Source organism: Kwoniella dendrophila, chromosome 3, assembly GCF_036810415.1.
Source record: "Kwoniella dendrophila CBS 6074 chromosome 3, complete sequence".
Taxonomy (NCBI): Eukaryota; Fungi; Basidiomycota; class Tremellomycetes; order Tremellales; family Cryptococcaceae; genus Kwoniella; species Kwoniella dendrophila.
The window spans coordinates 1,550,691-1,568,035 of record NC_089478.1 but is presented as its reverse complement, the minus strand read 5'-3'; the positions used below and the strand labels follow the sequence as shown (position 1 = coordinate 1,568,035).

Below are 17,345 nucleotides of genomic sequence, written 5' to 3'. Positions count from 1 at the left end.
CAAAGTTGAAAACACTCGCGGAGAATTGTTGTAAGTATCAACTGACTACACCAGTAGTATTGTATTGTATATTTCTATACGGTGAGGTGCCACAATGACGGAAATATATGTACGTATGCGTCTCTGTTACTACTATATGGCTTGCTTGTGGTAGCGCTCGATCACATTTATATTGTTATTTTCTCGATTAAATAATAAAAATATGACGCTCTTCCTATACCTTACATACGTCTGTCCTTTACTATCCTGTATTCCAGCTATCCCATTCTTAGCATACCAGGTACCTTTTCATCAAACCAAAATCACAATAAGAAATATTAGAATAGATATATCCATAGGCGTATAGCAAATACTACCATTTGTATCATACATATATATACTCGGACACAAGTACATATATACCCTGCATAAATCATCGACTATAGAAACTAAATTAATGAAAATCTAGAAAATCCAGACTCGTTCCGGCCTTAACCTTGCTCCACCATTACCGACTAAATAAATAATAACCAAGTTAACATTCGACCTTAGCTTGCCACCACCGAAACCGAAATATTAGAGATTATACAACAAGAACTTTGTATATACATCAGTCCAATCAATCAATCAATCAGTAATATCTATACTTGACTACATACACCAATTTTAATACTCAGTGTGATTAGTCAAAGGCTAGGTAGGGATACCTACAGTAGCATACTTGTAATCATTGGTCATTCATTCATCTAAAATAGAATAATCACTTGTCCATGATTCCGATACAGCTCAATACCAACATATAATCATCATCTTTTCGACCTCCTTCATCATCTCAATATACTCCATCACCTCCTCAAAAATGGGATCTACATCACAGTCAGGAAGTGAGGGGACTCCCACCCCTACATTGAAGACAGGTAGCAATCATCAAGGTGATCGATCACGTATAGTGGAAGAAGATTTCGGGTTTAATGGTAAGTGGAAAGGATTCACACTTCCTTTCGTTCACTAGATGTCGTCGGAACATCTCGTTACACAAAGGACATTTCGTCAACAAACGCTTTTCTTGTACATCCACAATATTCAGCTTGACCTTTCAAGGTCGGCCATCAATGATAATAGCAATGGGAACTCTTCACACCGATAGCTATTATCATAAATCCTGAATTATTGCAGTTATATCTTGTGAATAGTAAGAAAATCGCGATTCAAGCTAACTTCGTGTATAATAGATTCGAACCCATCTTTACCACCTGATGAGCTACCGACTCATTCTTCACCTCCTTTACCTCCCCCTGACTTTAATCCACCAGCAGACTTTCCGATAGATTCACCTGTCAATAGTATATCAACACCATCTACAAGTTCTGCTACTTCGCCCAAATTCGGTAACTCTTTCGATTCTCCTTTAGGTCTAGTTCCTGGTGTAGGTGGTAGCAATATTCATGCCGGCACATTTTCACCTTCAGCAGATAACACTTTTGGATCAAACGCAAACGGTCGTCCGGCATTACAAGCTATACAACGCTTATCAACTGAATCGATTCCAACTCCAGGTTCAGGATCAAGTTCATTATCCTCAAATCAATCTGAAGGGGGAGATCATTTAGCTGAAATGAGGGATGAATTGAAAGAGAAATTATTACAATCCGAAGGTTCCACACCATCGCGTACAAGAAGTAGTTCAATATCAACAGTTTCATCAGATCATTTCAAATACAATCTAATCAATCCAACTCCGCCTTCAGAACCTGCTTTATTTGAAGATGATTTCGAAGTGGAAGATTCAACAAATGAAGCTGGACCTAGTAGACCCAGGAGATTAAGTTTAAATGCTTTAGCAAGTTTAGAAGAACCTCATGATTTACCCGCGGAGCATGCTTGGGATAGTGTTGTGCGTATCTGTTCATTCATTCCTCTAACCTAATAGTTTTTAAGGTTTCTCAACGTACGCTGACCTAGTATTCTTCACACTATAGTGGCCCGCTCTCGGATCTGTTCATCGCAGTGTACCCCCTGAACCTGGACCTTCAAGATTTCCTATTGCTCCTGTGTCACCTTTTGTCACTCCAGCATTCTCTCCCGCTATCATATCTACAACATCCTCTAATTCAAGCTCATTATCGCGGAAACCGCCTTCACCGATTGTAGATCCACACGATCCGGTGTCACCGGTGAAACGGAGTCAGTCGCCTGCCAATGGACCTTTCCGCTTTTCACCTAGATCAGGAGGTATATCACCTAATTTAGATCCAACTGGGGCTACTGAAATATATTATGGTGGTGGGAGAAGAAGATCATCAATAGCAGCGGATGGCCCGTTGTTAGCTCACTCACCCCCTTCTACAGCACCCATTTCAATCAATCTCAGCAGACATAATCGATCATTGTCAAATTCATCTCAGAATAGTCCTACAAGTAGATTATCTCTTCACCGTGGTTCACCTACAACTGCCAGTCCACCTAAAAGCCCTATGCGGTTACCTTCCGATCATTCCAGACCAAGAAGTCCACCTACGAATAGATCCAAACCACAACATACATCATCTTCCTCAACATCAGCATCAGTCAATAGGCTGAACAATGCCGGCGCTTCCCCACCCCTAGCAGCAGCCCCAAAGGGTCGTCCGCGAGGTCATAGCACGTCTTCCGTCGTGCGTCCACAATTTCTCGTGGGCAATCCGTCTGGATCTATAGATCAACGCCAGAAATCACCGCTAGTAACGCCTATTCCACCAGAAAACAAGGAAGAAACAGCTATTTCACCACTTCAAGCTTCAACCTCTTTACCGCCCATAGCTTTACCTCCACCAGTGACGAAACCACCAAATCCTTTCCCTGAACCCGCTCAAGCTTCCAGTTCCAGTAATTCTACTAGACCTCCTTCTCCACCGCTTTTCGCTCCGCTAGCTCGACCTGCAGTCCTCAGACGTGCCCTGTCAGACTACGATCCAAAGGCTCGGAGTACCCCTCCATCATTCCATCGCACCCTCAGTATCACTGCGGAATTAGACAAATCGCCAAAACGCTCTACCTCTAATCCCGATAACTACACTTCCAACCACCCGTTTGAAGGAGAAGATAACGATGCGAGTCGAGCCAGAAAAAGCCCTAGGAAATCACCAAGAGTCTTACCCGTGATATCGCCACCAACTGTTCGGTCTTCTGGGCCTTTAGGTGAAGCAGAGGACAGAGTTGGTGATTTAGCTGAAACCAATGCTACTCAGAGTTACTTTCCAGACATCAAATCACAAACTTGGACAGGCGATTCGGCACCTGATCATATGGGTGATGTTGATATAGTAGATGAAGGTGATGTCTTACCCATGGGCGATGTTCAGATGGACGTAACATTTGACGATGAAGGTCTCAACACATTAGAACGTATTTTCCTGCTAAGTAAAAGTGAATATCCTTTCCACCGAGCATATGTCGCAAGGGTATTAGGAGATTTATTGAACGAAGTCGATCCATGTGAATCAGTAGAATATGTTTTACCTTTACTTAGTGGATTTTCGATGGATGATGACGAAACTGTCAAAGAAGCTTTCGCATCAGAATTACATCGAATATTATGGTATTTCTATTCAACGTGTAAACTGCTGGTAGAAGATGAACAAGGTGAAATGATTGAAATACCTGAACCACTTGGACATAGTATGCCTCGAGAAGGACATCCGCCAGAAGCAAGGAAAGAAACAGTAACAATTACATCAGAAGGAATGAACACTGTACCTACTCCAACCATAGCAGAAGTTACCGAAAATGCTATTCCAATGAAAAGGCAAAAGTCCAATAACTCAATGTTAAGCGTTGGAAGTGCGACGGGACCATCATCTGCAGGGTCAAGCTTAACTAGACCATCGTCATCTAAGTTCTCCGGTGGTATCCATGAAGATGTTGACGTAGATACACCAAGTTCATCAATTTCAGCTTCATCACAAGAGACAGCTTTTAGTCCTGGGATGTATATTAAGCCATACGCTGAAAGTGGGGATCATGAAGATTACTCAAAGGAAGATCAAGGAATTTTAGTCGATAGACCAGTTCTATCGGTCAACTTCTTCACTCCACTTGTTGGATCATTACTATTGAATCAAAATCCAATTATAAGTGAATCAGTTAGAAATGGAGTTGTAGCTGTTTTAGAAAGATTAAGAGGTAAAAGTGAAATTTCATTAGAAACATGGGGTCACGTCGCGCAACAAGGTGAATTAGATGAAAGAAAAGGATATGCAACTCAAAATGGACCACATCAGCATGATTTAAGACCATTCTTCCAAGAAGCTAAATCAGTCGTTGAGAGAGAATTATTACAAGGTATCATAATTGGTATGGGTCAACTATCAACTGATATGCCTTTTGAAGAAGATCAAGAAATGGATGAAGATGAATTACGTGATCACGAAGCTTTTCAAGCTCAATTAATTCAAGAAGCTACAGCAGGAAGAGCGACTTCAATGAATTTAATTGGATCAGTTTCAGAATTTTTCGAACAAGATGAAATCATCGAATATGGTTTTGTGGAGGAGATATTAGCCTCGGGTGATGGTGATGTTCCAGTTAGAGCTGAAGCTGCAGTAGCTATGAGTTCATTGGCCAAGTTGGTTCCTGTTGAACATATCTATAGGATGGTATGTTTTTTTTTCCCCATCTACATACTGATGTGATATACTCAGAGCTAATTTGTATGTTCTACATGATTAGTTACCACTGTTTGAAATGTTCTGTGAAGACGAAAATGATCACGTCAAGCAATCCGCTTGTCTAGCTTTACCAGCTTTATGTAGAAGAATAGAATCTTTAGATTATAGAAGATCTTTCGCTGTGAAAGCCGTTCAAACTCTAATGTCAGGTGATGAAGACGTTAGATGTGCCGCATTGGAGATGCTAGGGGAAGTTATCTATATATTTCATGATGATTCTAGAGGTCCACCTGATGAACTTATTGATGTTTACACCGATGATTCTGAAGTTGGAGAAGGCGAAAGGGATTCTGATTGGGATGTAGTAGCTATTTTCAATGTAAGTGTTAGAGCGATCGAGTCAAGCGCGACGCTGGAGTAGAATAATAGCTGACGTGCGCTTTTTGATATAGTTCCCTGGCGTTTGTCTCACATTGGGATCGGAAAGATGGACTGATATAAGGGATCTTTTCCAAAGATTACAAGATCGAGCAGGAGAGAAAGTGTTACGAACAACTGCATCAAGCTTACATGAATTAACGAAAATTCTAAAACCAGATCAAGTTGTTTCTGATTTATTACCTGTTTATACAAGACTTTTAGGTGATTCTGAGGAAATACGAGAAAGAGTCTTTGAACATGTTGATGTGATTATTGCTTCAGTACCTAAAGAGGTTGGTTGGAGTCTTTTCAGACATTTAGCAAGAGGTTGGAAAGATGGTATGCTGGGTGGTTGGAGAGCAAGAGAGAAATTAGGTTTACATATCCCAAGTTTCTTAAAGACTTTCGTTAATTGGCATGGAGTTGAAGAAGTTTTGGAAATGATGAGAGATGCGTTACTTGATCCTTTTGCTGCCGTAAGGGATGCCGTTACTAGGGGCGTGAGTTTCATTCTACCATAAAAAGCTTATAATCAAGAAACAAGCTGATGACCTGTTTTAACATACGATATCTAGATTCCTGAAGCATATGAGGTACTTGGTACACAATCATCTGTAGCTAAGAAATTTCGAGATATCTTGTTGGATTTAGGTGATTCTAAAGCATTCAAGCAAAGATTGACATTTGTTAGATGTTTAAGAGAATTTGTCAAACCACCACCAAATAGACAAGCATTTGAAGATTTTTTCTTACCTGTTTTACCAAAATTATCAAAAGATGTTGTTGATGTTCGATTAGGATTAGCTCAAATCATCGCAGATTTATTTGTTGTTGGTGCATATTATTCAAACGTTGGACAAAATATACCTAAAACAATATGGGAATTAGCATATGATTTAGCAAAAGATGATTCCACAGATGTAAAAGATACTGTAAGAAAAGTTAATATGGATAAAGCTAGACCTACAGGTAAAGGTAAACAAGTTGAAGTTCCTTATGAGATCAAATCACACAAAGAACCTATAGATAGGTCTTTAAAACCTGGTCAAAGAGATTCGAACAACTCAAATTCAGCTAATTCTCCTACAAATTCAAATCCTTCATCTGGAAATTCATCAGTTTCACCAATTCAACCCATCAAAAAACTAAGTGGTTCTTCTTTCCCACAAGTTTCTAATTCTGTTATGAAAGATCATCATCAATCTAAATCTACTTCGACATCTTCATCGTCTTCTTCGTCGTCATCAACATCAAGAGATGTAACTCCAACTCCGTTAATGTATAAATTCGACAATTCATCTTCTTTTGACCACCAACAACAATTTTCACCGCAATTGAATAGAAGATCAAGTAATGAAGTATCTATTAAAATGGGTGAAATGGATTTATCTTCTTCTTACGGAGGGATTGGAAATGATGATAATTCAGAAGGAGAAACACCTAGATTACCGAATTCTACATCATCAACCAAAGAATTTGTTAAATCACCGTTATCAACTGGCTTCATTTCACCTTCTTCTTCAAATGAGAAAGGCAATCCTTTCGCAACTAGTTTTGGTCAAGCTTCAAGTCCAAATTCGTTGGTTGATGATAAAGATGGCGACCAAAAGAAGAAATAAGTCTTTACACATGTATTATATATATGGTTTCAGCATTTTGCTAGGGGGGTTTTCTAGATTATACACGTCATTTTCGCATCAACATACATAAAATGTAGCTATTAGGATCAAAAGTTCAGATATTCAGATATATTTAGGTATAGAACGACAAGGAGATATCTTTACGAGGGAAAGGAGAATGGTTCCTGGTTGATATGCAAGTTGGGAAAGAGGGGATAAAGAAGGGTTGAATGAAGTTGTTATCGTGAGAAGGGTTTTCAGATTCCCCATCATACATTCATAAGTCACTGTTATTAATATCATTATTATTGTATCAAATATAAATCAAACGTGCATTTCTAGAAATATGCCTATTTTGCCCAATTTTATGAGCATCAACCATTCAATTACACAAAGGACTCGGACCCATTTCTTATGCCATGACTACCCTAAAGAGACACGCACAGACCATCAAATGACGTTATTTTAACAACAGAAAACAATAAAAAGAGGAGAACAGGTACCATCAAAGTCTCCTCTTCAATTTGAATTTTGTTGATCCAACTCGTCATTTCCACACTCTGTTCGACTCACACTGCACACTGCACACGATGTACCTCAACAACATCAATAATAAGGTATGATATGATGCTATCAAAGGAATGTTGGAAATATCACCACTGTGTTACAGGTTGATTTGATCTGACGTCACTTCCCAAAGTGAATATAACCATATCAACAATGCTGAAAGAGCGAATCGTCGGAAAGACATGGAGGGAGAAGGAGTAAGGTATATAAGGGGTATGGGAATTTAAGAGAATCAGATGCCTTTTTCCTTATAAACAATCACGACTATCAGATACTCACTAAGCTAGTTCTTATATATTGAAATTCACTGCTACTACTACTACACTATCACTACCAAAGATCATCATCATATACAATGTTCGAAAGTGAGTTCACAAATATCATTCCCTTTTTACGTTGTATGGTGATACAAGCTAACTAACTAACTAACTTGAATTGTAATTCCATTTCAACTTATCTAGAACTCAAAGCTAAAATCGCTGCTCATCATTCATCTCACCCATTGGCTAAACAAAGGGCAGAATTTTTATTAGTTACTGCTGATACACCATTAGAAAGAAAAGCACATTTCCCTGCTGATGTAGTCGGAGCTGCAGCTGCATATGAAGCTTTCCAAGCTTTCCAAAATAATCAAGCTCATACTTCTGGTATTGATGGTAAAGTTACACATGCTAGATCAAAGGAAGTGAGTGACATGTACTACTATCATGTTGTTTGAAAGTATGTTGACTGGTCACGCCAACTTCCCATATTCAGATCATCGTCGGTCTTGCCGAAGGTAGAGTAGTCAAGTTAGTTGAAGAGAAAAGACTTCCATTTAGTGAGTATACCCACATCCTTGACTCTGAACAACGTCTAGAAGATTGTATATTGATGTATATCGATACTGGTATAGCTTCCGAATCTGAAAAAGTCAAATTCATCAAAACAGCCCAAAAACACGCAGCAGCCGATGCTAAAAGAGCAGTTAGAGAATCAGGTATATACGGTGCACATGAACTTGAACCACTTGATTCTGATGAAAAGATTGCTGCTAAGATTATGTAGTTGAAGCAAAGGTCCTTGTTTTAATATTCTATACTCTTCTCATATGTAGCTTAACGAAGTCAATGAATGCTATGCAATAACTATTACGCTTACACTTCGAAGTCCCTACCTAATACTTATACTAAGATTAGAGGCAAAGACTACCTGCATTTCCTAGTCCTCGGGATGTCATGTCTCCTACTAGCCCAGAACAACGTGGGAATATTCACTACGTAATGCGGAAATCCCTTACCAAATACATCCGGAACCACACAACATAAAAACAGCCAAGCACAAGTTGAACAACATAATTAAAGGTTATATAGCTAGATCTCTTTGCTCGATATTTTACCACATTTGTATATCATTGTGAAGTAACCGAGTATATGTCTTGAAGAAACAGCCAAGATCTGCGTAAAGGCCATTGCCGTCATATTAACACCCACATCAATAAAGATTCAACACATCTACCTACTGTATTCAAACGCAGTAACTTCTTATTCAGCAGAACTGACTCATCAGTGAATTAGATACCCAAGATGCCATTCCACTTACCTACTTTAGGAATAAAAAATGATGAAAAGAAAGAAAGACGTAAATCACAAATATCAGAAGATAAACCTGCTTTCATACCTACTCCAAACTCAGAATCTAGAAGAAAAAGTTTACAGTTAGAACGCACCATATCTATTCCAAGCAATAATAACGATAATGGAACAATGAATGGATCGAGGTCAAAATCACCTTTGACTTTAACTCCAACATCAACTATCGACGGGATCAGTAGACCATCTCAACATAGAAATACATCATCAACAAGTGGTTTACAAAGTATACTTAAAAATCCAACTAGTCCATCTTCAACCTCTTCCACAAGTGATGGAAATAGTCAAAGTTCAGGAATGTTTAGTGGAATACACAAAAGAATGTCATCTTTAGCATTTGATAGAACAGATACTATAGATTCAATGTCAAATACAAACTCTTACTCAAATTTTGATGATCAACATTCACAATCACCTTCTTCAACACCAGGAACATCAGTATCGTCATTTAATCAACTACATTGTCCATTACCTGGTTCTGAGGATGATGGTTCTGAGGAATCATACAAAAATAAATTTCCATTTTTTATGATGTCAATATCATCAACATCAACATTATCTTTTATTGCATTACCAATATCATTAAGAACAAAAGTTATAGATTCAATAAATGATTCATGGAAAAAAGGTATTTCATCAATTAAAGAAGTTGAATATCAACCTGAATTAATGAAAAAACACAGAGAAAAGGGATGTAATTCAGGTGTTTGGGAAGTTAATTTAAAATCACAAGCTTGGATGCCAACTTCTTCAGATCAAGTATCGTGAGTGAAAACTTCTAAGTAGTCTGACGAAAAACCCGTACTAACGTGATTTCACATTACCTTTTGACAGGTCAAAACGGATATTGATTAGATTACTAACGACATTCGCACAAGAAGGATACAGCTTGACATCATCATTCAGAACTTCAGCTAAAGGTGACTATTTCAATTACGATAGTTGTAACCATGAAATATTTTGTTTGACGTACTGATATTCCTCTTTTCTACTCTAGACTCCGGCAAAGACACCTTGATATTTGAACAAGGAGAACCTGATCCAGATCCTATAATTTTCGCAGTAGCTTTTTATTCACATGATAGAATATGGATTATAGATGCTGAAGCTGATGTTGGACAAGCTTTAGAAGAAGGTATAAAGAATTGGTGGGTCGATGGATTAAGAGATGCTAGAGTTAGAGAGAGACATTGTAGAGAATTAAGATTAAGAGGTGCACCATGTAAGTCTGAATCTTATCAGGTGAATGTAAATAGAATTTAATATTAATTGAATATTTCCTGTATTCTTGTTTTTCGATTTAGGGACAGCACATTCAACTCAATCATTAATATCAGCAAGATGTATACATTTAACAATAATGAAATTAATCACACATTGTAGTCAAGGTTATGATTTCATTGGTTCAGTCGATATGGCAGATAAAGAAGAAGGTGAAATGCCTGTGACATTTTATAGAAAAAAACGAAACAGTTGGGAGACAAATGGTAACCGGATAGATGGTTTAGGACTATCGTCTATCAATCCATAATTAACCGAAATATAGTTAGTGTCGACATAAGAACTAGATTCTGTGCAGTATAGATAATATATTTTATTTGTGGTCTTTCGATATTGGTAGTCATCCCAAAAAGCCTTTTGTAATCTTGATTCACTCTGTTGGAAAATGTTAGAAGAATGGACGTTTATACAGTCATTCTTGACCATTCATGAGATTCTCTATCGCTTCTTCTGCATGATGTATATGCAGTAAATCTATTCGTTGCAATCCTGTTATTATCTGTATTCTTAAGCCTGTTAAGCTTCTTGTTCCGATGTTGGTAATCTCACAAGTACGTCCAGGATTTGTCCTTCTTCCTCCATGACTATCATTCCCCCTTCCCCCCTCTCCCGTCCGCCCTTCCTCTTCCCCTTTCCCCCCTTCCGAACTGATTATACCTGAAGACGGCAAAGGAACAGAATTTAACACTTGCGGTTACTTGTTGTTCAGACGCATATATAACTCGATCGTTGTTGCGGAATATCGATACCGAAAGGTAGCTATCCAGAGGATCCATCAGGTATCAATGATACATCTCGAACTCGACATTACAAGTAATTTGAACATGAAGGGCCCCCTAGTGATTCCTGTGCTGTGAGTGGGTGTAGACCATAGGCAACATGATAACGGCAAGTCAGATTGAATATCATAGTACGAATGACAGAGTACAAGCACACAAATCAGTCAGTTTTCAGGCACACGGCCGGAGCTCACTCTTTCTGCCTTGGGTTCGTCTCCTCAGATCATATATGAGATGTTCGCTTTGCCATCACAACCTACTGGTTTGTATCGATGGGATAAAAGGCTACGTGATCATCTTACCATTCAATAATGTCATAACCGGATGTTTCAAGTGATGTGATGAACACATGATCAACTGAATTGCAATGGTTAGAAAGCAAGTCGAAGATGGTTTGCTCAGGGACTATCATTGTTATCATTTTTCAGGATAAATAGTCGCGTCTCTTACCCTAAAAATTGGTTTATCCCCAATATACTAATTCCATAATTTCCATAATTTTCTGTTTTCCGCTATTACGCTCGTACCACCCCCAGCTCATCACCCAACTCGTACGATATCGACTTGCAACTCTTGAATTCGTCTGACAAATGTCTTTATATATATCATTCACTTCAACCATTATACGTAGATCAACATCTTCTGTCTCTCCTAAAAGTCTAATAAAAGTACTGCATAATCCACATCTCAAAATGGTAAGCTAGTAGTACCCTACAACTCTTGCTTACTAAACGCTTGAATCAGGCGAACTTCAAATCGCCACCTAGCGCAAGTGATCATAACAATTGACTGACTTTTGGATAATTTGGTAATTTCATTTAGTCAACTCAATCAGTATACATTGTATCAGCCTCAAGAACACCCGTAGGAGCAAAAGATGGTTCATTAGCAACTTTATCTGCACCTCAATTAGGTGTTGTAGCTGTTAAACATGCTTTAGAAAAAGCAAATTTATCACCAGAAAAAGTTGAAGAAGTTTATCTTGGTAATGTTGTACAAGCTGGTGTTGGTCAATCTCCAGCTAGACAAGTTGTCATTGGTGCTGGGTACGTAGCGAAGTTTCTGGGTCATTCAAATGTTTTCTTTTCGTCTTTGCTAAAACTTTTCATTCGCAACTACTAGTATTCCAGAATCCACCGATGCTACCACAATCAACAAAGTTTGTGCTTCAGGTATGAAAGCTATAATGCTCGCTTCTCAAAATATCCAACTTGGTCAAAGGAACATCATGGTTGCTGGTGGTATGGAGAGTATGTCCCAAGCACCGTAAGTTGACTTTTTTTTTATGCCAAAGACTGACTAAATAATGATGTGAGAGATATTCACTAACAAATATGCACTTGTTGATGTACAGTTTCCTTGTACCAAGAAACCCACCTGGATTTGGAAACTTTGAAGCTAAAGATTCATTAGTTGTTGATGGATTATTTGATGTTTACAACAAAGTACCTATGGGAAATTGTGCAGATTCTACAGCACAAAAACATCAAATCACAAGAGAAGATCAAGATGATCATTGTTTATCATCGTATACCCGAGCAGAAGAATCATGGAAAACAGGTGCATTCGATGAAGAAATTGCACCAGTTACAGTTAAAACTAGAAAAGGTGATATTGTTGTAAAAGAAGATGAAGATTATAAAAAATTATTAAAAGAAAAATTCAGAACAATTAGACCAGTTTTCACAAAAGATGGTACAGTCACTGCAGCAAATGCAAGTTCATTGAATGATGGTGCTTCTGCTGTCGTCTTAGCTTCAGGTGATGTTGTAGAGAAAGAAGGTTTGAAACCTTTGGCCAAAATCTTAGGTAAGTAACCTCTGGCTGTATCAAACGAATTCGTCCTACCCAATATAATTATGGAATTCATATGCTAAATCTCAGCTCTCCGCACTTGATAGGTTACGCCGATGCTGCTTGTGCACCAATAGATTTCCCAACAGCACCAACACTTGCTGTACCAATTGCTCTTAAAAACGCAGGTGTATCAAAAGAAGATATCGCTTTATGGGAATTCAACGAGGCTTTCTCAGTTGTTGCTGTAGCAGCTGAAAAAGTTTTAGGTTTAGACAGAAGTAAAGTTAACGTTAAAGGTGGTGCTGTAGCTTTAGGTCACGTAAGTACTGTTTACGCTTTCATTCTGCTCAATGATTATTGTATATCGAAAAGAAGCATATGCTGACCCTCCTTGTTGTACTACAGCCAATCGGTTCATCAGGTTGTAGAATTGTAGTTACCTTGATTCACTCATTGAAGAAAGGTGAAAAAGGTGTAGCTGCTATCTGTAACGGTGGTGGTGCTGCTTCTGCTATCGTTGTTGAAAGATTGTAAATAGGATAACAGGGCAACATTATAGCATTCACAGGAGAGTAGGAACTCCATTATCGACAAACTTGGAAATAGATAGGTTTATATAGACATAAATCTTTTTTCATGTCATATCCCCTTCTTTTCAGGTAATTTTGGCCATAATCATCATGCATACATGGACTTTTCACAACTATACGATCATTTATCTTCAGAACATCATGCGGATTGTAAAACGTGACTGGATCATTACTGACTAAGCATATTATTTAGTGAAGTATTAAGATAATAGACTTGAACAATTTATATGGAATATTGGATAGACATATATCGCTTAATCCTATTGTGTGACAATGGAGGGAAGGATTATAATTTTTGAACCAGAAAAGAAAAGTTCAACGTATTGTGGTAAACAATGCATATGCTATGGTAGTATGAAATAATCGTAAGGAAGTATCTTTTCATATTCTACAGCTATATTTATGTATATGTCTCATCAATATCCATAATTTCACCACCAAATAAACCACCATCCATTTCACCTAAAATATAATCTAACATATAAGAATCTTGAACCAATCTATCAATTCTTTGAAAATGTCTTTCTGAATATGGGATTAAACCATCTAAGAATTCTTTTATATTTATTGGTAAAGCTAATTTTTGATCTTTCGTTAAAGTTACTTTTTTCTTCGTTTCTTCTTCTTCTTCTTTTTCGCCATCTAAATCTTCATCTTCATCTTCATTATTGTTAAGGGAATTTGGTAATTTACCTGTAGAATCAAAGGCAGCTACAATATCTGATTGTGATTTTAATTTAAATATAGCATTTAAAATAATTTGTGCAATTGGTGATGTTTTGGCATTTGAATTCCAATCTCTAATAAATTTCAATAATCTAACTAAATCTAATCCACTTAATTCCTTTATAACCTGATCAACTTCTTTTGAACCTATTATACTATCCTCAGTAGATTCCGATGAATTGATGACTGTTCTGAATAAATTTAATAATCTACCAGGTTGTGACATTGATAAAGCCAATAAAATAGCTCGCTTGTAATCTTTTAATACTACACAATTCGTGAAATCTTGTTCACTAATAATGAATAGAGAACGACGAATCAGTATTAGAAACGAAATCGAAGGATCAATGACGACCTGACACACCTCTGTACAGCTTTGACTAAAGCCTCATTCTTTTCAGCTTGTTCAACTTCAGTTGAATCTTCCCAGAATGTAGCTACTGAATCAGACCCAGCAGATACGATAGTCTTCTCATCACTCGATATTGCAAGAGCCCAAACCTATACAAGTCGAACATAAGCTGATGATCCCTAGAGCTAGGAAGAACTATAGCTTACCTGATCTTCGTGATTATCAAGAGTCTTGACACATGCTTCATCTTTGATATTCCACAATTTGACCAATCCATCTCTAGCAGATGTAATGAGTTGCATTCCATTACTTAAGAAGTCCACACGTAGAACAGCATTCGTGTGTCCCTCAAACGTCTGCAAAGATGAAAAGTACGATTAACTTGATATTATATTATTACAGCTCATCGCGCTAACACTCACTTTCAAGCAGGAGAAATCATCTAAACTCCATAATCTAACAGTTTTATCATTTGCAGCACTTGCAACGACTCTATCTGTTTTACTGAATTTAACTGACCAAACACCTCTTCTATGACCTTTACATGTCCCAGCTAATTTGATTGAACCTGAAGCTCCACTACCGGAACCAGAATTTGCAGAAGGATCGAAATCTACATGGAATACTTTGACTAATTTATCTTGTGAACCTGAAACTAAAAATTTATCATTTGGTGATAAATCTAAAGAATTAATATCTTTTTCATGTACTTTTAAAGTTATCATTGATCTTGGTTTTAAAGGTTCTTTTAATTCATCAATTTCTTTTTCATTTGAAGGTAAACAAGTTAAATCCCACATTTTTATCGTTCTATCTTGACTTGCTGTAAATAAGAATGATGCGCTGACAGATTTTCTTGATAATGCTACTGCACCTATACTTTCTGCATGACCTTCACAGATTGCAATACATTTCCATGATTTTCCATCTAGTGTTGGTGCCCATATTCTAGCCGTATGATCTTTACTTCCACTAACTAACCATTGATAATCCGATGATTTATCTAAACATAATACCATATCTTTATGTCCAGATAATAATCTTACATCAAATGTTGAAGTTGAATACAATCGAATCAAATTTGAATTTGTAGCTAACGCTAAATGTGTGTGCTGAGATGTCGATGAAGATGATGATGACGAAGCTGAGTTAGGATTGTTGAGGAATATTGAATCTACTATTTCATCATTGAATCCAACAATTTGACGAATAGCTTGTGACGAAGTTAAGGAATGGAATATTATATTCTGATCCGCATGAACAGATACCAAAGACGATGAAGTGGAGTCGTATCTGTGCATCATTGTCAGTATAGATTCGAGATACCACTCATTTTATTGTGTTTCGGAAAACTTACATTACATCCAAAACTCCCCTCTGTTCGTCTTCATCCACCTCAGCTTCATCTACACCTTCTACCCCTTTCATAATTACCACTTCTTTACCCTTTAATACATCCCAAATCTTTACTGATCCAGTATCTCCACCTGTATAACATAGTAAACGACCTTTCGACGAACCTGCTACATTCTCTTCGGTGGGTAATAAACCAAGTGATTCGATTTGTTCTTGAGCTATTATGGTTTGAATAATTTTCGGTGTTGCCATTGCCGTTGATGCTTTTGATTTACCTGCTTTTTTTGATATTACAGACAGCTGACTAATACTTTCACCTGATAGTAAATCCCAAACTAGAACGACTTTATCTCTACCACCTGTTATAGCGTATTTACCATCTTGAGTGGTATCTATACCTCTTATAACACTTACATGACCTTCTAAAACTGCTTTTGGTTTTACAGCATTACCACCACCAACAACTCTTGCACTTGCATCCCTCAAATCGAATATCCTGACTCTTGAGTCAGTTGATCCTGTGATTAATTCCATTTTACGTTTGCCCCCCTCCTCGTTTGTGGTAGGGAAGTTGAAATGTAAAGCTGATACAGGACCCCCATGACCTCTAAATAAATGTGTCACGTAACCACCTTCTAAATCCCATACTTTTACTACACCATCCGAAGAACCAGTAGCTAACAATGTTGAATCTGGTGATACAATTGATACCAATATGGGTGCTGAATGTGCTTTTGAGGATGCTCTCGTATATGTTAATAGAGGTGGTTTGGGTGTTGTTGTAATTGGCGCGGAAGATGGTAAAGGATAATATCGTATTGTCAGAGAAGAATGGGAAGTTATCAATGTAGGTGGTTCAGTATGATAGGAAAGTGCGAGGGAAGTTATCGGCGTTGAGTCCTATAAAAAACTGAATAAGTGAATGTCCAAGATGCATATCGTCGGTAACTGTACTCTTCATATTACTTACTCCTCGTACTTTGGCAATAGCTAAACCCGTTTGCACTTCAGTAACTAAGACTTCTTCTCCCATAGTAGTTATTAACCATTGTCCATCTTTAGTCAATAGCACAGGTCCACCAGTATATATAGGTCTGATAGACCTTGGTGAAGCTCGGAAACTAGAATGTCCGGTAGAAGTCAGTTTTCATTCTCATGTAATCATTATCGAGATCCAACTAACCTGGTCTTCAAGGCTTTCCTTGACGGTTGACCGTTCATTTTGATTTTGTTCCTTTTCTACTTCTACGATAGGGTCACAGATGGTAAAGATCGTAGTGGTCTGTCGAGCTAGATCAAAGACAAGTAGATGAAGAAAAGATGAATATGCTATGTTCGCAAAACTCGACTTCAAGACTAACAATTCATCCCAAAGATAATTATCAGCAATAATATAATCTTCATGCGCCAAAATCTCAAAAAGTTAATCTCGAAAGTTAAATGCTGATATCACAACTTTTTTTCTGGCTTCCGCTATAAAGGGTAAACGTATTTAAGCTTTCTTCTCTCGCGCATACTTCATTCAGGTGGCACCGTAGCCGTTTCGTTTATTCCTTATTTAGTGATCTTTAGCCTGAAGCTTCAGCAAATATTGTCAAAAAG

At 37.6% G+C, this 17,345-nt stretch overlaps 5 protein-coding genes across 5 annotated transcripts; 4 read left to right on the top strand and 1 right to left on the bottom strand.

The window, feature by feature from the left end:
- Positions 1–838: 838 nt before the first annotated feature.
- On the top strand, positions 839–6,664 carry L201_002875 (uncharacterized protein; the record flags this gene model as incomplete). The annotated part of the gene is made up of 6 exons (XM_066218639.1): positions 839–953; positions 1,212–1,873; positions 1,959–4,613; positions 4,687–5,004; positions 5,078–5,545; positions 5,621–6,664. 6 exons carry the CDS (start codon positions 839–841, stop codon positions 6,662–6,664), a joined length of 5,262 nt encoding a protein of 1,753 aa, XP_066074736.1.
- Positions 6,665–7,586: 922 nt separating this feature from the next.
- Positions 7,587–8,278, top strand: L201_002874 (uncharacterized protein; the record flags this gene model as incomplete). The annotated part of the gene is made up of 4 exons (XM_066218638.1): positions 7,587–7,596; positions 7,693–7,916; positions 7,988–8,051; positions 8,127–8,278. The coding sequence occupies 4 exons, from the start codon at positions 7,587–7,589 to the stop codon at positions 8,276–8,278; spliced, it is 450 nt and encodes a 149-aa protein (XP_066074735.1).
- Positions 8,279–8,796: 518 nt separating this feature from the next.
- On the top strand, positions 8,797–10,393 carry L201_002873 (uncharacterized protein; the record flags this gene model as incomplete). The annotated part of the gene is made up of 4 exons (XM_066218637.1): positions 8,797–9,626; positions 9,697–9,782; positions 9,860–10,084; positions 10,167–10,393. The coding sequence occupies 4 exons, from the start codon at positions 8,797–8,799 to the stop codon at positions 10,391–10,393; spliced, it is 1,368 nt and encodes a 455-aa protein (XP_066074734.1).
- A 1,119-nt stretch (positions 10,394–11,512) lies between these two features.
- On the top strand, positions 11,513–13,253 carry L201_002872 (uncharacterized protein; the record flags this gene model as incomplete). Its single annotated transcript, XM_066218636.1, has 6 exons — positions 11,513–11,617; positions 11,745–11,968; positions 12,045–12,188; positions 12,277–12,731; positions 12,824–13,038; positions 13,125–13,253. 6 exons carry the CDS (start codon positions 11,513–11,515, stop codon positions 13,251–13,253), a joined length of 1,272 nt encoding a protein of 423 aa, XP_066074733.1.
- A 456-nt stretch (positions 13,254–13,709) lies between these two features.
- On the bottom strand, positions 13,710–16,964 carry L201_002871 (uncharacterized protein; the record flags this gene model as incomplete). Its single annotated transcript, XM_066218635.1, has 7 exons — positions 13,710–14,328; positions 14,400–14,536; positions 14,594–14,743; positions 14,810–15,680; positions 15,745–16,643; positions 16,714–16,864; positions 16,927–16,964. 7 exons carry the CDS (start codon positions 16,962–16,964, stop codon positions 13,710–13,712), a joined length of 2,865 nt encoding a protein of 954 aa, XP_066074732.1.
- Positions 16,965–17,345: the final 381 nt, after the last annotated feature.